Genomic DNA, 14714 nt, shown 5'->3' with positions numbered 1-14714 from the left:
CAGAGGACCCAAGTTTGGTTCCCAGCACCATGGTGTGATGCTCTCAACTGACTACAGCTCCAGGGGATCCGATGCCGTCTTCTAGGCCTGTGGTTTTCAACCGGATCGTAACCCCTTTGGGGGTTGCATATCAGATCTTTACGATTCATAGTGGTACCAAAATTACAGTTATAAAGTAGCAATTTATGGTTGGGGTTCACCATAACTTGGAGAACTGTATTAAAGGGTCACAGCATTAAGGCTGAGAACCACTGCTCTAGACTCTGCAGGTACTTTTTCACACATGGCATGCTCCCTCCGCCCACATGAATAAGTCTTTTAAAAGCTTAGTATGTCTGTCTTAAGGTTTCTTATGCTGTGAAGAGAAGACACCATGACCACAGCAACTCTAATAAAGGAAAACATTTCATTAGAACTGGCCACAGTTTCAGAGGTTTAGTCCAATGTCATGGTGGGAAGCATAGCAACAAGCAGACAGACATGGCTCTGGAGAGGTAGCTGAGATTCTACACCTGGATTTCTAGGGCAGCAGGAAGAGACCATATCCACTAGGCCTGGCTTGAGCTTTTGAAACCTCAAAGCCCCCCTTCCTCTTCCTGTAACACACTTCCTCCCAAAAGTAGAAATCTCCAATAATGCCCTCAATGAGTCTATGGGGGCCATTTTCCTTCAAAACATTACAGTATTTCAGGTAAGAATCATTATCTTACTCATGGATTATATTTCTGTATTCTCTTGTCTTCGACAGTAGAATTACACATGAGTCATTCTGTGACATTTTTACATTTACAGAGTTGTATAGCCATTTCCATAACCCAGTTCTGTAACAGTTTTGTCTCTCCGAAAAGATTGCTCATATTCACCTCTAGCTTATGGTTCTAGCCCAGGCAGCTACTACTCTACTGTTGTCTCTACAGATTTGCCTCTCTATGCATTTCACATAAGTAAAACCATGTGTGCTTTTCTGTAACTCACCTTTTCACTTAGCATGTTTAAGTTCATCCTTGTCTTAACATATATGAGCAGTGTTCCATTGCGTGCTCGCCCCACAGCTTGTTTATCCTTGTCAGCTGATGGATGTGTGGATACTTTGTAGTTTGAGGAAAGCAAGAATGGAGCTGTTTTGAAAACTTGCATAAAGGTCTTCGTGTAGACCTGTGCTTTCATTTCTTTCATATGCATTTATATGCTTAGTGTATACTTAACTTTTTTCCCCTGTGGCCCTGGGAATTGACTTGCTGGCCTTGCAAGCACTCTGTCACTGAGTTGTATTCCCAGCCCTTGTGTTTAACTTTTTCAAGAACTCCCAAAGTATTTCCCAAAGTAGATGTACTATTTCATAGTTTCGCCAGCCATGAGTGTGGGTCCTGGTTTCTCTGTATCCTTGTCAGAACTTGATATTGGCACTGTTGTGATTTAGCGATTCAAGTTGGTCTGAGGAGGCTTCTCGTCAGTTCATCTACCTGATAGTTAGACTGTGTTTAATTGCAGCAGCATTTGAAAACCACCTTTGATTCTTTTCTTCCTTACTCTGCTTTCTATGGTGTGCCTCTTAAGGATACCTTTTAATTGCTGTTCCTTATCCTGATTTCCATTTACTTTACTTCTCCACTATACTTGATTACTAAAATTAATAATATTTTTCTGATGCCAAATATTTTCTATACTATCATTAAAATGAACTTCCTAACTTGCCAATATGACCATGCAACTCCATTGCCAAAGACTCTTCAGGGACTTCCTGCTGCTCTTCGGATGATGTTTATGCCTGGGGTCCACCTTCCTTGTTCCTGGAACTGCCTTCTCCACCAAACTCACACTCCTGTGAACTGTAACCTACCACATATGTCCCCGAACACATCCCGGCCTCGGGCCTGCCAACAACTGGTTGACCACCTTGGCTTTTTGTGCTTTTGGACATTGTGTGTAATGTTCATTCATTTCTGCTTACAAATGCTTCTTTTTTCCCCAAGGTTACTTAAAAATAACACTGCTTTTGGAGTCGCTCACTTCTCCTCACTAGTTAACCCATATTATTGGGTTTGATGTGTGCTTCTGTAGTGCTATACAGCATGGGCTACACAACAAGAGTCTGTCTTAAATAATAAAATAGCACACATACATAGGAATTGGCAAGAATTGTAGATTGACTCACATGGAATTATCCTTGTTTTAAGTAAAAATCTCACGTGTGAGTTTTTGTTCAGCTTTCTGTCACTATGGAAACACTGAGAAAAGTAAAATAAAGAGGTTGTTTATTTTGGCTCACAGCCTTGGTCCGTAGTTAGTTGGCACTGTTACTTTTGGGCCTGTGGGAGACAGAACATCACCTCAGAGAACATGGAGCAAAGCCCTTCATCTCGGTGTCCAGGAAGCAGGAAGGGCCAGGGTCGCTATGTACCTGTGAGATGCACTAAGGGCCATCTCAAACGGACTAACTCCCTCCACTAGGTCCCATCTCCTAAAGGCTCCGACACCTCCCAGCCGTGCCATCAGATAGGAACCAACCATCCAACACATAAGCCTAAGATCCAAAGCACAACAATGACTCAGCCAGACACAGAGTTACTCGTTTATGCTTGTCGTTCCTGTGTCCAGCAGGAGGAGGGCATTTGTTTAAAAGAGCTCACCACTTAGCACACGTGTTCACAGTAAATGGAGACATTGTTCTTAAGTACCAAGGCTTCCATTCAGTGAAATGCCAGCTTGGAAATCCTATTTTCTAAGATGGAATCACATGCATCCAGGTAGCTCACATCTGCAAACTCAGCATTTGGGAGTTTAAGGCAAAAGGACTACAATTTTTAGGCAAGCCTGGGCTATACAGCAAGACTCTGTCTTAAATGATAAAATAAAGAATCACATAGTTCTCCTTGCTACTAATTTTTAGTGTATAAATGATACTCAGTACAAATTGTAATATTTCTCTTAATAAATGCATCTTGAATGGCGAAAAGCCACGTGATTTCCCACATGATCTTTAGTGCTCATTCCTATATTAATATATTGACATATGAAAACTATTGACAGTATAATAGCTTCCTAATTCAAATAAAATAGTGAAGGATATTTTTATCATCTCATTTTTAGTTTCAAATACTGTATGCTAAAATGATTTATGTATATATATGTACATATGTATGTAATTACTATAGCTATAAAAATTTCCTTTGAATGTGGGAGATAATATGTGGCAATGAAAATAAATCTATAGTCAAAAGCTTACTATATATATATAATATTATATATATATATATAGTAAGCTTTTGACGATAGCTATATATATTAGAGAACAAATGTGTTTGTCTCTGTGTTTTGTACCCATGAACTAATGATGTTATCTGAATTGTGATTTGTAGAAAACATCACCATCCAAATGCTTAGTATACTGTAGATAATTATGTGAAGGAAACACCCAGATTTCATTTAGACAGATCTATAGATTGATATTTTAAAACATGGTTTTTGGAACTTTTCTTAGTATATATATGAGGCTCAGGGATCGCATGCACTGAAGATGGTGGAAAGATTGTAAGAGCCAGAGGTGACGGATGGCTCCAAGGAGACAGCATTCTCCAGACACCACAGGACTGGACACACCAGGATTCAAGGAGACCGCGGCAGCGTGCTCAAATGGCTTTGTCTCGGTTCTCAGGTAGCTTATATTATCAGACCCACTAATTACACCATCCCCGGCTGGCACATAGGGGTGAGCTCAGTTACAGCTATTGTTGCCTTCAGTTTTGTAGGTCCAAGTCATTATGTATAAATATTACATAGTCTAGAAGGGAATTATTTTTTAAGCCTTGTAGTTCGCCTGCCCATTAGTTTCGCATCAAAATGCTTTTTTCCACAAGCTTACATAACACTCGCAAGTTAGCAGGGCACGCAGAGATGAGTAAAGACTCTAAAGAAAGCAGCTCAATTTCATAACTCTGAAACTTGGACCGTGCTTTAGGGTGCCACCTAGTGCAGCAAACTTCCTGGGTGAAATCCTGCCCGCTTGCAGTTTGGAAATATGTGGGAGTGGTTCCCTCAGCTGCCTGCTCCTGACCTCTGTGCACACCTTGGTCTGCCTTGACCTCGCCCACACTGAAGGGACATAAATCAGATTTTTGATTTTGTTGTAAAGTGCAAGTCACCGCTGCCGAAGTGCTCAGTATTCAAAAACTTGTGAAATGCTGCATGTCTAGCAAAATTTGCTTTTGTGTGGGAATATAAATGTTTGCTGAGGTAAGCCCTGTTCGTTGTGGGGGAGAAAAAAAAAAGAAGGAATCAGTTGATATACTTTTACTCTACTATGTGTTAGTTCTTGATTGTTTCTCTCTTTCTCCCTTCCCCCTTCTCCCTCCCTCCCTCTCTCCCTCACCCCCATCTGACTGTAAAAGAGATTGGTCAGGCGAAGACTTTGATATTGCACCTGTTCTTGTCTGAAGCAGTGGATTAAGCGTTCACTGCAGTGTCTGTACTAAGTCAGGAACCTGCCGTCACGATGTAAGTATGACAGCTTCAGCTCTTTTCCGAAGCCTTTGTTTCTGTTAGAGTAGCAAATGTCACACACAAGTCCCCTTATTTACCTTGCCTTGCCAAATGGCAGGCGCTGTTTAAAGCAAGGCATGTGTCAGTGGATTGACAGGCAGGGTGTGCGACCTCTACTAGACATGGAAGAGCACTTAGAAAAGTTTTACCATTGTAACCGAAGTGCAAAACTTTTTCGTGCTCTTGAGATTTTTCTCCAAGGAGGACCCATTTTCAACAAGTTGGAAAACTGGGAGGTATGGGTTCTTCTGGGAAGTTAGCTTTCTGAGAAGCCTCATGGAAAAGCACAGATGCTCCGAAATGACTCAATCGACCATGCTGCTGACGTCTTCATGCACGTTCGGCAACACTGAAGCCTTACCCAAAGCTAACCTTAGCGCTGGCCTTTGTTTGTTGGATTCATGTTTCAGCGGAATGTGTGTAGCTAAGACACTCAAATTCTGTCATGCACGTTTTTTCAACATTTTAGTTTTGCTGATTGAACATTTGACACTTTATAATGCCCTCAAAAGCAAGATAATTTCCCCTAAAATATAAATTTTAAATTATTTTAGGTGCTGTCTTTCAACCCTAATCCTTTCACCAAGAATGAAGCTATTTAAAAATTAAGATGCCAACAGGTAATTTCTTGTAAGCTCATACTTTTTGTCTATGTGTGAGTTTTGCTTAGCAATAAAACAGCAAATGTATATTGATATAAAGTTATATTGTCTCCCATGTAAAGTCTTCCAGAACATTCTAGTTTTAAAAGACCTCTATAACATACAACTATGTTACTTTTTACTTACATGTTTTATTGTTTGTTTGGTTTTTGTTGTTATTTTTACAAAGTGACAGATTCTAGCTTTCTCTCTTGTATCAACTTCTCAAATACGAACTGAATGAAATCAGGATAAAAGTATATTCAGAGGCAGTAATTCAAGTCAGACAAGTTTCCTTTACTGATAAAACAGCAGGTGTTACCGAGAGGTAACTTGTAATGCAGTTAAAGTCAAAGACATTGATTCCAGTGTGGCTGTCTCATTCCATCCTTAATCTTAAAATGTTGCCGTTCCTGGTTCTGTTGGAATGATAATTAGCATTACATTTTAGTCAAGTCACTCCTAAATTGTTACATAATGTCAGAAGTTAGATTATTAAGAAACATGGTATTGTATAAGAGAAGGGAGTAAAAAAAAACTAGTTTAGGCCAGTTTACTTTCTTTTTAAACACTTAAATCCTTTGTATGTCTGGGGTTTTTCCCTCTTTACTTTTTATACTTTTTAAAATATGCTTTCATAGTTGCCATGAGAAGCTGAACATATTTTTTCTCATTTCAAAGTAAAAGGAAAATTTAAACTTTAAAAATTCAGACTGGGATTTGGAGCTCCTTACAACTTTATCCTAACAGGCATCAGTAGTTTAGAGGCCAATATACTAGCAAGACTTTTTAGTGGCGTATTATATTTTAATTCCACATTGAATGCCAAATGGAAGTAATACCATTTTCTCTTGCACGTTAGATAAATCTAGATCATGTTTTGGACAGAAATAGTAAGGAACTAGCAACATGCAATCTTAAGGCGATATGATGGTCTCTTTAGGGAGAAGTTCTCAAGTTTCTCATAATAAATAGTAGTTGATGAAGACTGATTACAGAAAGGTCAAAGGTGAAAGAGAAAGTAAAGCTAGAGGAAAAGTAGGGAAAGAGGAAATCAGGAGAGAAGACATGGTTCCTTTCCTTGGTATTCTGAACATTTAGGCTGTGTTTAAGCAACAGTTTTAAGTTTTCAGTTTTCCTGAAGACCCTAGTTCAAGCTCTAGCTGAAATATCCTTGCAAATCAAACCTTATTCAATTATATTTCCTTTGAGTTTTGACATTGATATGTAAAGATTTTTTTTAGAAATTAGAGTCTGTTTCAATTATCTAATTTTTTTCCACTACAATTTCAGAATTTTTAAAATATATTTGAGTCATAAAAAGCAGAGTAAGAATCTAAATACCGCTTTGTTCAGGATGTGTCTGTATCACACGGGCTCTCCAGACTGTGCTGTTTTGTAGCAAGCCCCTCCCTCATCACTGTGCTGTAATCTGACTGCAGATTTCTGATTTCTGCTATACAGCTTCTAGATTTATTATTGTCAGCAGCCAGACCCTTAGAACAAAATGATCTCTCTTTCAAAGGGATAGACACCCTGGCCTAGGAAATAAGGAGTAAGATTTTTTTCACCTGAGAAAAAGAAAACTTCATTCTCTTGTAAATGCTGATTCGTTCTTAGGTTAGACAGTCCAGTTCCTGGTGGCATCAGAAAAGGTTAACCCGCTCTCTCTATTTCATATGCATGTGTGTTGTAGATCACGAGGAGCCCTGTGGCCCCAGTCTCAGGTCATTTTGCCTGAATGGGGGGATATGTTATGTGATTCCTACTATTCCCAGCCCATTCTGTAGGTGAGTGAAAGGGACTGGGGGAGAGGGTGACTGCAGTTCTCACTGTCTGAGGCCTTGAGAAGGGCCTTTAAAGGTAAAAAGGGCAAGGTGAAGGGGAGTGGGGATGCTCTGTTCTCTTTATGTAGGACAATTCGATGCTGGAAGAAAAACAGTCTCAGTGTGGTGTTCATTTTCAAAACGGGTTCGTGGTTATCAGCCTAGAGAGATTATAAAGAACACTGCGAGAACCTTCTGAAGTGTAGCAGTTTCAGAAAAGTGGTCTGTTCAACATTGCTAGCAAAACATCTCAAGAAATCATTAGTATGAAAAGCCAAACAAGACGTTTTGCTTTAATATAGAATACGTAAATACAAAATAACTAACTGGTCTTTGACCATCTCTTCTAATAGACAGTAGCTACTGTTTCAGGAGATTGGAAAGACTTTGTAGTTCATCCTCCAAATTCTAACCATTCAGTTTTGAGTTTAAATTTTCCATTGTGACTTTTTTTTACATCTGTATTTTTTTTTCTCTGTTATAATCCCCTAATGTGTGACTTAATCACATTGTGATCAGAACATTTGAACCACTGAGTTGTCTGCACTGAGTTAAAAGACAGCACTAAAGCCAGACATGGTGGAACATTCCTTTAATAGCAGAACTAGGGAGGTTGAGGCAGGCAGATCTCTATGAGTTCCAGGCCAGCCTAGGCTACCACAGTGAGACCCTGTCTCAAAACAAGACAGTATTAAAAACACCAGGACTCGGAGATTCATTAAAATGGGAAGGAAGCTCCATTGCCTGCAGCTTTTTTACTTGAATAAATGTGTTTTTAGTACATTTCCAAAAAGTTATTTTCAATGAACGAGAACAGGCAGTTTTCCTGGTAAAATACTAAATTTAAGAATCTTTTGAGTTTCTTCTTGATTTCCACTTTTGAGCAGCAATTCCTAAGTAGCTGACACCATGCTCTGAGTCCGTGGTGGGTGGAGAATAAAGGCTCTGGAGACTGGCCAGCACATCGTGTCTCTGTAAGAGCTTAGAGGGGCTGGTCCCATCAGGCAGGGGGTGAACCATGTGACCAAGAGTTGTTCAACACCCTGGAGGAAGGGGGATCGAGCTGCAGGAGATGGGAGGACAAGGAAGGCTGAAAGTCAAGGAATAGGGCATCTGAAGGCCAAGGGGAGTTGAATGATATTATATTTTAAATCATGTATTTTATAATAAAATAATTGCTTTCCAAGGACCTTAGGACTACATTTCTAATATTGTTCTCACCGACAGTGCAATAGCAACATCTGAGGATGGTAAATTCATTTTCCACACTTTCATATATTTCCTGTATTCCCAGTCATCTTGCCATCAAGAAACACAGACTCACTTCTGACTGGTATTGCTGGTTCAGCCAGTTGTCGGCAGGATTTCTTCTTTGCCCTATGTCCTTCAATCTCTCCACTCCTTTCTGTTTTCACTATTGGTCTCCTAGCTGAGACCTCCATGACCCCAGGCACAGTCTGCAGACTTAACTCCTGGAGCCGCAATCCACATCACTGCACCGGATACATCAAGAAACTTGAACAACAGACCCTGTGCCTACACGTCTACTACCTATGGGCCAAAGCTTCACTGTTTTGCCTAGTTTTTAGAGCCTTTTATAATTTGGTACCAAACCTACCTTTGCGGCCTTTGCTTCATGCTTGGTCAGTGCTCGGTCTAGAAGCACTGTTTGTGCTAAATACACTTTGATTATGTTGCTTACCTTAAATTTCCAACTATTCTGCCTCTTGTTACGTAGCCACATTCAAAACCTACTCATATTTTTAAGGCTACTTTCTCCCTAACCTTTCAGCCCATCACAAATCCACACTAACTTCTTCTCCCTGTGGACTTCTACAGAAACGTGGAAAAGTTATTACTTTATATTTGGGTCATTTATTTACTCATCACTCTTGTTGGAATATAAATAGCCCCATTCTATCTCACCACCTGTAGGCATGTCTTGTGTCTTGTGTTGACTCAATGATCCATTATCCATGCTGAAGTCTTAGAAATAATTTTATGTCTGAATCAGTGATTAGTATTCTTAGTGAAATAGCTAAGTGAATTAGAAAAAAGAAGGAAAGAAGATGGCAATGTCTGAATCTTCTTTATCCATCTGCTACAATCTCTCCCTGCAAACAGTAAATGGCATTTCCCTCTTGTCTATACTTCTCACTGAACTTTCTCAGAACATACTCTAGTTTTCTTTATATAATTTATCTAGTTAGTCTTTAAGTAAATGATTCAAGCTAGCATTTTAATTGAGTGACTGATATGAATTCCTCCATGTTATCTTGAGTGTGGTGCTCATACATTCTCAGTACTCAGGGGCTGGAGACAGAAGTGTTGCCGCTTCATGGCCCGCATGGGAGACAATGTGAGACTCTGTCTTAAAAAAAGAAAAAAAAATCTTTGGTGTGTATTAAAATTAGCTTTGAATTCTGGTTCATGGATAGAATTTGAAGTGGTCAACCTATGCTAGAGGGGGATGTGGGTTCTGAGTGACAGGTACAGGTTGTACGTGTCCCTTAGTCCAAGCTTCTTACTTCCCCAGTCTTCTATCTGCGTTTCTTATCTGTGTGGTTTGTCAATAGCTAAAGAGCTATGCCAAAAGTTCCTTCTGCGATTTTGAAATTTCAGGGGGTTTCTGCTAGTTTTTGCTTAAAATATTTTGAAGTAATATTATTAAGTCCATGTAAATAGATAATGGATTGTTTCCTGGTGAAATTCCCCTCACCATTGTGTGATAGTGGTCTTCTTTGTCCCCAATAGTGCTCCCTACCGCCCCACATCTATCTCATCGACATTAGGGTGGTTAAGCCAGTTGTCCCTTGTTGAGTATTTGACTAGTAGAATTTCCCTTCAGTTTTTTTATTAGGTGTGTCTGTAAATTATGCAAAATAAGCTTGAAAAAATCCAAATGTTTTTATGTCTAAAATGTTTTTCTTTTAATGAGAGTTAATCAAATTTTGTTTCTCTGGTTATAGTATTGAAATTTTAAACCTGTTTTTAACCATCTTCCCCTATGATTTCTACTGTACTTTAAAGATTCCTTCTGACCTTTTCAGTGTGTTTTGGTTCATTTTGTTTTGTGGCAAGATCTCACACTGGCCCAGGCTGGCCTGGAACTCTTATGTAACTAACCCAGGCTGGCCTGGAACTCTTACGTAACCCATGCTGGCGGGGATTCCAGGCGTATGCTACTGCCACGGCCAGCTCCGTACTTGCCTTTAGCTCTAGGACCTTGAGTTACATGTATTAAATTAGGATATATCGTGCACTGAGCCATGCTACTTCCCCGCCAGAGATGCTGTCCTCCGTCCGTGAGGTACATGACTTGCCTACTCTCTGTGAAGCCTCCTGCATCCTGTCTAAGCAGGTGTGGGGTCTCCTTCCCTTGCCCCTGCCATCCCAGTGTTACACTAGCATGAGGGCTGACGTGTGAAACGTTTTAATTCTTTATTAAGTCACAAGTATTTTTTCTCTGGTTGTCATATCTAAGGATTCATTGCCAGACCCCTGAAGCTTCCCCATGCTTTCTTCTGAATTGTCCCTACCTTATGTTTAGGTCTTTGATCTATTTTACATTAATGTTGTGTTTGGTATGAGTTTGTTGGTTTTTGTTTGTGCTGTTTTGTTTTTTTTTTTCTGTGTTTTTCTAATCTCACATGGTAAAAAGCTCTCTTTTCCTCATGGCATGGGCTTGGTGACTTGCCCATGTGTGTGAGGGCTTATTTTTGGGCTCTGTATTTCTACTCCATTTGGTCCATAGTCTGCATTTACATTTTTACCACAATTTAATATTTTAGCATATATTTATATGTTGGGAGATGTGCATGCTATGACCTGTATGGAGGTCAGAGGACAACTTGGCAGGACTTGGCTCTCTCCACCCTGTGAGATCCAGGAATCAAACTTAGGCTACCTTGCTTGGTGAAAACCACCCTTGCCCACTGGACAATCCTGCCAGCCCCTGTCACAATATTTTAATATTGTACTTGGAGTCCTCCAGTTTTCTTTCTCAAGAATGTTTTGGCTAATCAATATATCTTAAAAGTCCCTAAGGGTCTTAAGACGAGCCTGTTGTTGTTGTAGTATATAGAGGTGCTCAGTTTTGATGAGGTCACCTTGAGTACTTGTACAGCCATTTTATTTATGTATTTATTTTAGATAGGGGTTCACTATGTAATCCTGGCTGGCCTTGAACTCACAGAGATCTACCAGCTTCTGCCTCCCAAGTGCTGGGATTAAAGGCCTGCACCACCCTGCCTGGTCACTTATTTATTCTGTGTCAGACATTATATGTGGAAACTATAAAGGTCATTCAAGGCCTTTGGTGTTGCAGTTCTTCAGAGAGGATCTGCACATGCTTTGGTCAGGGAGTTGGAGGCAACAGTAATACTAGGTTGACCACTTGGTGATCGGGATTCTTTGCAGCTAGGCCTCAGCTCAATGTGGACTACCTCATCTGCTTTACCACTGTGTCGGAGATAAACGTTAGAATCATTTTTCCAACTTCCAAAATAAGAACAAAGACCCATAAGACTTTAAATGAGATTAAATCTTTAGATTATGTATAAGGAAAATTGGCATCTTAAAATCAAAGACTTCTGTTTTTAAAATGGGCATTTTAATAGTTTTTGGGTTGGTATTTTAAATGGTATTTAAAACTTTTATTTTTAAGTATTTACTTATTTTGTTTTTCAAGATGTTTTTTTTTGTCTTTTAAAAAAATTTATTGATTTTATTGAGCTATACATTTTTCTCTGCTCCCCTCTCTTTCTCTCCCCTCCCCTTCCACCCTCTCCCATGGTGCCCATGCTCCCAATTTACTCAGGAGATCTTGTCTTTTCCTACTTCCCATGTAGATTAGATCCATGTATAAATGACAGGGTTTTTAATGTGTAGCCCTGGCTGTCCTGGAACTCACTCTGTAGAACAGGTTGGCCTCAGACTCAGATCTGCCTGCCTCTGCCTCCCGAGTGCTGGGATTATGTTAATTATTTTTTCAAGCTTTTATTGTACCAAAATATGCATAACAAAAAATTTATTATTTTAACCACTTTCAAATGAACACATCAGTATATTAAATACACCCAACACTGTGCAATCATCATCGCTACCCATCTCTACGCTTACCTTGTGAAACTCACTGGGTACCTATTCAGCAATAGCTTATATCTACCCATTATGTAAAACACATTTCTGTGAGAGAGGTGGCTAGAGTGATTTTAATGTGTTACCACCTTGATCTCCAGAGGACTTTGGATATGATAGCCAGTTGAACTCTCACTAATAAGGTCTTTGGGTACCCATTTCTCCAGGTATACCCTTGAAAAAGAGAGCACAAACTTCTGGAGTTTTACCAGACTGATAAATAAAACATAGCATCTCAGGATCCTTTAAAATCATATTCTCCTGATCCTTCTTTGAGTTGACTATGTCACTGTTTAAGTATAATTAAAATATTTTATACTGTATTTGTTTATTTTAATAATTAGGGTTTTTATTCATTTCCTCTTAGAACTTCCATTATAAGTTTGGATATTTTTAAATATTATATCAGTTGTAGAAAATCATAGTTTATTCTTTCTTTTTAACCTAACCTATATATTTTTCCTTGTATTTGTTTTGTTTTCTTGAAGTCAAATTCTGTTACTTCTTAAAGCCCTTAGCATTTCAGTCATAGTAAGGAACGTCCTTCTTGGCCTACACTTATAAGGAATTTGCCCATGTTTGCTTTAGACAATTTTCTTCTCTTTAAATATTTGGGCCTTGTATATTATGTGGATACAGATCAAAGTTTACATTCTGTAAAATATTTGCTTAGTATGTTTGTGCTGCTCACAAGATATGTGAGACTGGATAAACAATAGAAATGTATTCCTCCCAGTTCTAGAGGTTACTAGATCCAAGAGCAAAGAACCGGCTTTTGGAGCCCTCACTGGGCCTGTGCTAGCTTGCTCCCGGGTATCAAGCACAGCTGCATCCTCAGTAGCACACAGTGAGGGGTAAGTCTGAACATGCATTTCAGAGGAGACGCATTGAAAGCACAACCCACTCTGTTCTCCCAGCATCGTGGCTCTGGCTGTCACAGTTCTCACCGGCCCCACGAGCACAGGGGCTGCATCTACTCCCTATTGCTGTGCCAGTAACGACCTCCCTTAGCCGCTGATGGTTTCTAGTGAGTTTAACATTCAATGAGTCTAGTCTTTGTCCTCTGCTCATAGATGTCCTTGCTTTTTTATTTTTTCATATGAACTTTAGAATCCATTTATCCGTTCAGAAGGAAAAGAACATGTTTCTTGGGTTTCAATTTAATTGCATTAAGTTTACTTAAGGAACATTTATTTGTTTATAATGCTGGAACTTCTTATCTAAGATTGAGAAATGTATTTCCATTTGTTCAAAGACCCCCTCATGTACTTCAGGAATGTCCTCAGCATGATATAAATGTTTTGAACATTCCTGAAGGGAGTTTATTCCATACATTTCATGTTTTATTATTAAAATCAGTTTCCCCTATGAATTTAAAAAGTAGGTTATTTCTATGCTTAGGACCTCCTGGATCCTTCTCATGCTGATAAAAGTCAGTGGCCTCTAAAGCCCTAGGGACACAGCCTCCTGCTCTGTTCTGACCTCTGAATCCTTACCCATCTCTTGAACCACAGTAGCCTCCCTGCTGTTCCCTGCACTGGGAGGGTCTGAGTTCAGGTACTCTCTATCACTTCCTTCCGTGCTTTCTCTTGATTTCTTCATAGAGTGTTTTCTCTAAGATTTCTTCACAGACGACCCCTTACTTCCTTCATGTTTTTTATCACCCTCTCCTTGGAAGCTGATACCCACTTTCACACTCCCACTGTTTCCCCACACCCTCACCATCTACTGATTTACTACTTAATGTTGATTCATTCTTTCCTTTCTAGCTCCCTCAGGTAGGATATAAGTTAAGTGGAAGAATGTTTTTATATGTTCTGTTTTATTTTTTTATTCGACATAGAATAGGTGTAGAACAGTTGCTGAGTAAGATTGACTTTGGAATAAACACCCTGCTACTTTGTTGAAGTCTTTTATTGTTTGTGAAGTTTCTGATAGTTGTTGAGTTCTCATCGTATAGGGTCAAAATTAATAGTGTGCTCTGAAACTCATCCAAGATTTCTCCCCTTTATGAAGGATATATGGGATATATATACACATGTAATATTCTCTTAAGATAGTTTACCATCCTCTAGGCTACCCACTCTTAGTGTCCAGTGTAGACTTGTCTGCTCCTCTCCATTTCCTAGTCTTGCTTGCATTTCAGTTGGGTCCATGTGACAGATCCTCCCCGTGGATATCAACAGAAGAGATGCCAGCCACTGGCAATTTTAGCTTTTAAAGCCATCTCCTGGAACACTGCAACCCTGGCTAGTCCTTCCCAGTGACCCGCGAGCCTTATTTTCCAGGAAGCAGAACCAGGAGGTTGAGAAGCTCACTGGGTTGGCACTGGGCATTAGACTGTATGGTGGATGGAGAAAAACTTGCTGCATTGACCTACTGGCATTTGAGTTTGCTTTCACGGCAACAAGAAGCAACTCGAGGGAGGGCACTGGTTAGCTGCTGCTGTGATGAACACTGTTACCTAGAGCAACTCGAGGAGGAAAGGGTTTATTTGATTCACACTGGCCCCTCACAGTCCATCAAACGGGAAAGCTGGGGCAGGAGCTGAAACAGAGACCCTGGGGAA

The 14714-nt window shown here is 39.7% G+C and overlaps 1 protein-coding gene across 3 annotated transcripts in view; it reads left to right on the top strand.

Moving 5' to 3' along the window:
* Positions 1-4113: 4113 nt before the first annotated feature.
* Positions 4114-14714, top strand: part of Nrg4 (neuregulin 4) — a 62134-nt gene continuing 51533 nt past the window's right edge. For 2 of the 3 annotated variants that reach the window (XM_041638350.1, XM_041638348.1), the window contains exons 1-4: positions 4114-4233; positions 4389-4494; positions 5094-5159; positions 6877-6970. In XM_041638350.1, coding sequence (XP_041494284.1) covers positions 5150-5159; positions 6877-6970 — 104 coding nt within the window. In that variant the 5' untranslated portion in view covers positions 4114-4233; positions 4389-4494; positions 5094-5149. The remainder of the gene's footprint in view (positions 4234-4388; positions 4495-5093; positions 5160-6876; positions 6971-14714) is intronic. The other variant, XM_041638349.1, reaches the window with a different exon arrangement.

Source organism: Microtus oregoni, unplaced genomic scaffold (genome assembly GCF_018167655.1).
Source record: "Microtus oregoni isolate MIOR12 unplaced genomic scaffold, Mior012 000055F_ref0000237, whole genome shotgun sequence".
Lineage (NCBI taxonomy): Eukaryota > Metazoa > Chordata > Mammalia > Rodentia > Cricetidae > Microtus > Microtus oregoni.
Note: the sequence above shows the minus strand (reverse complement) of the source record. Positions and strands in the feature narration are given on the sequence as shown.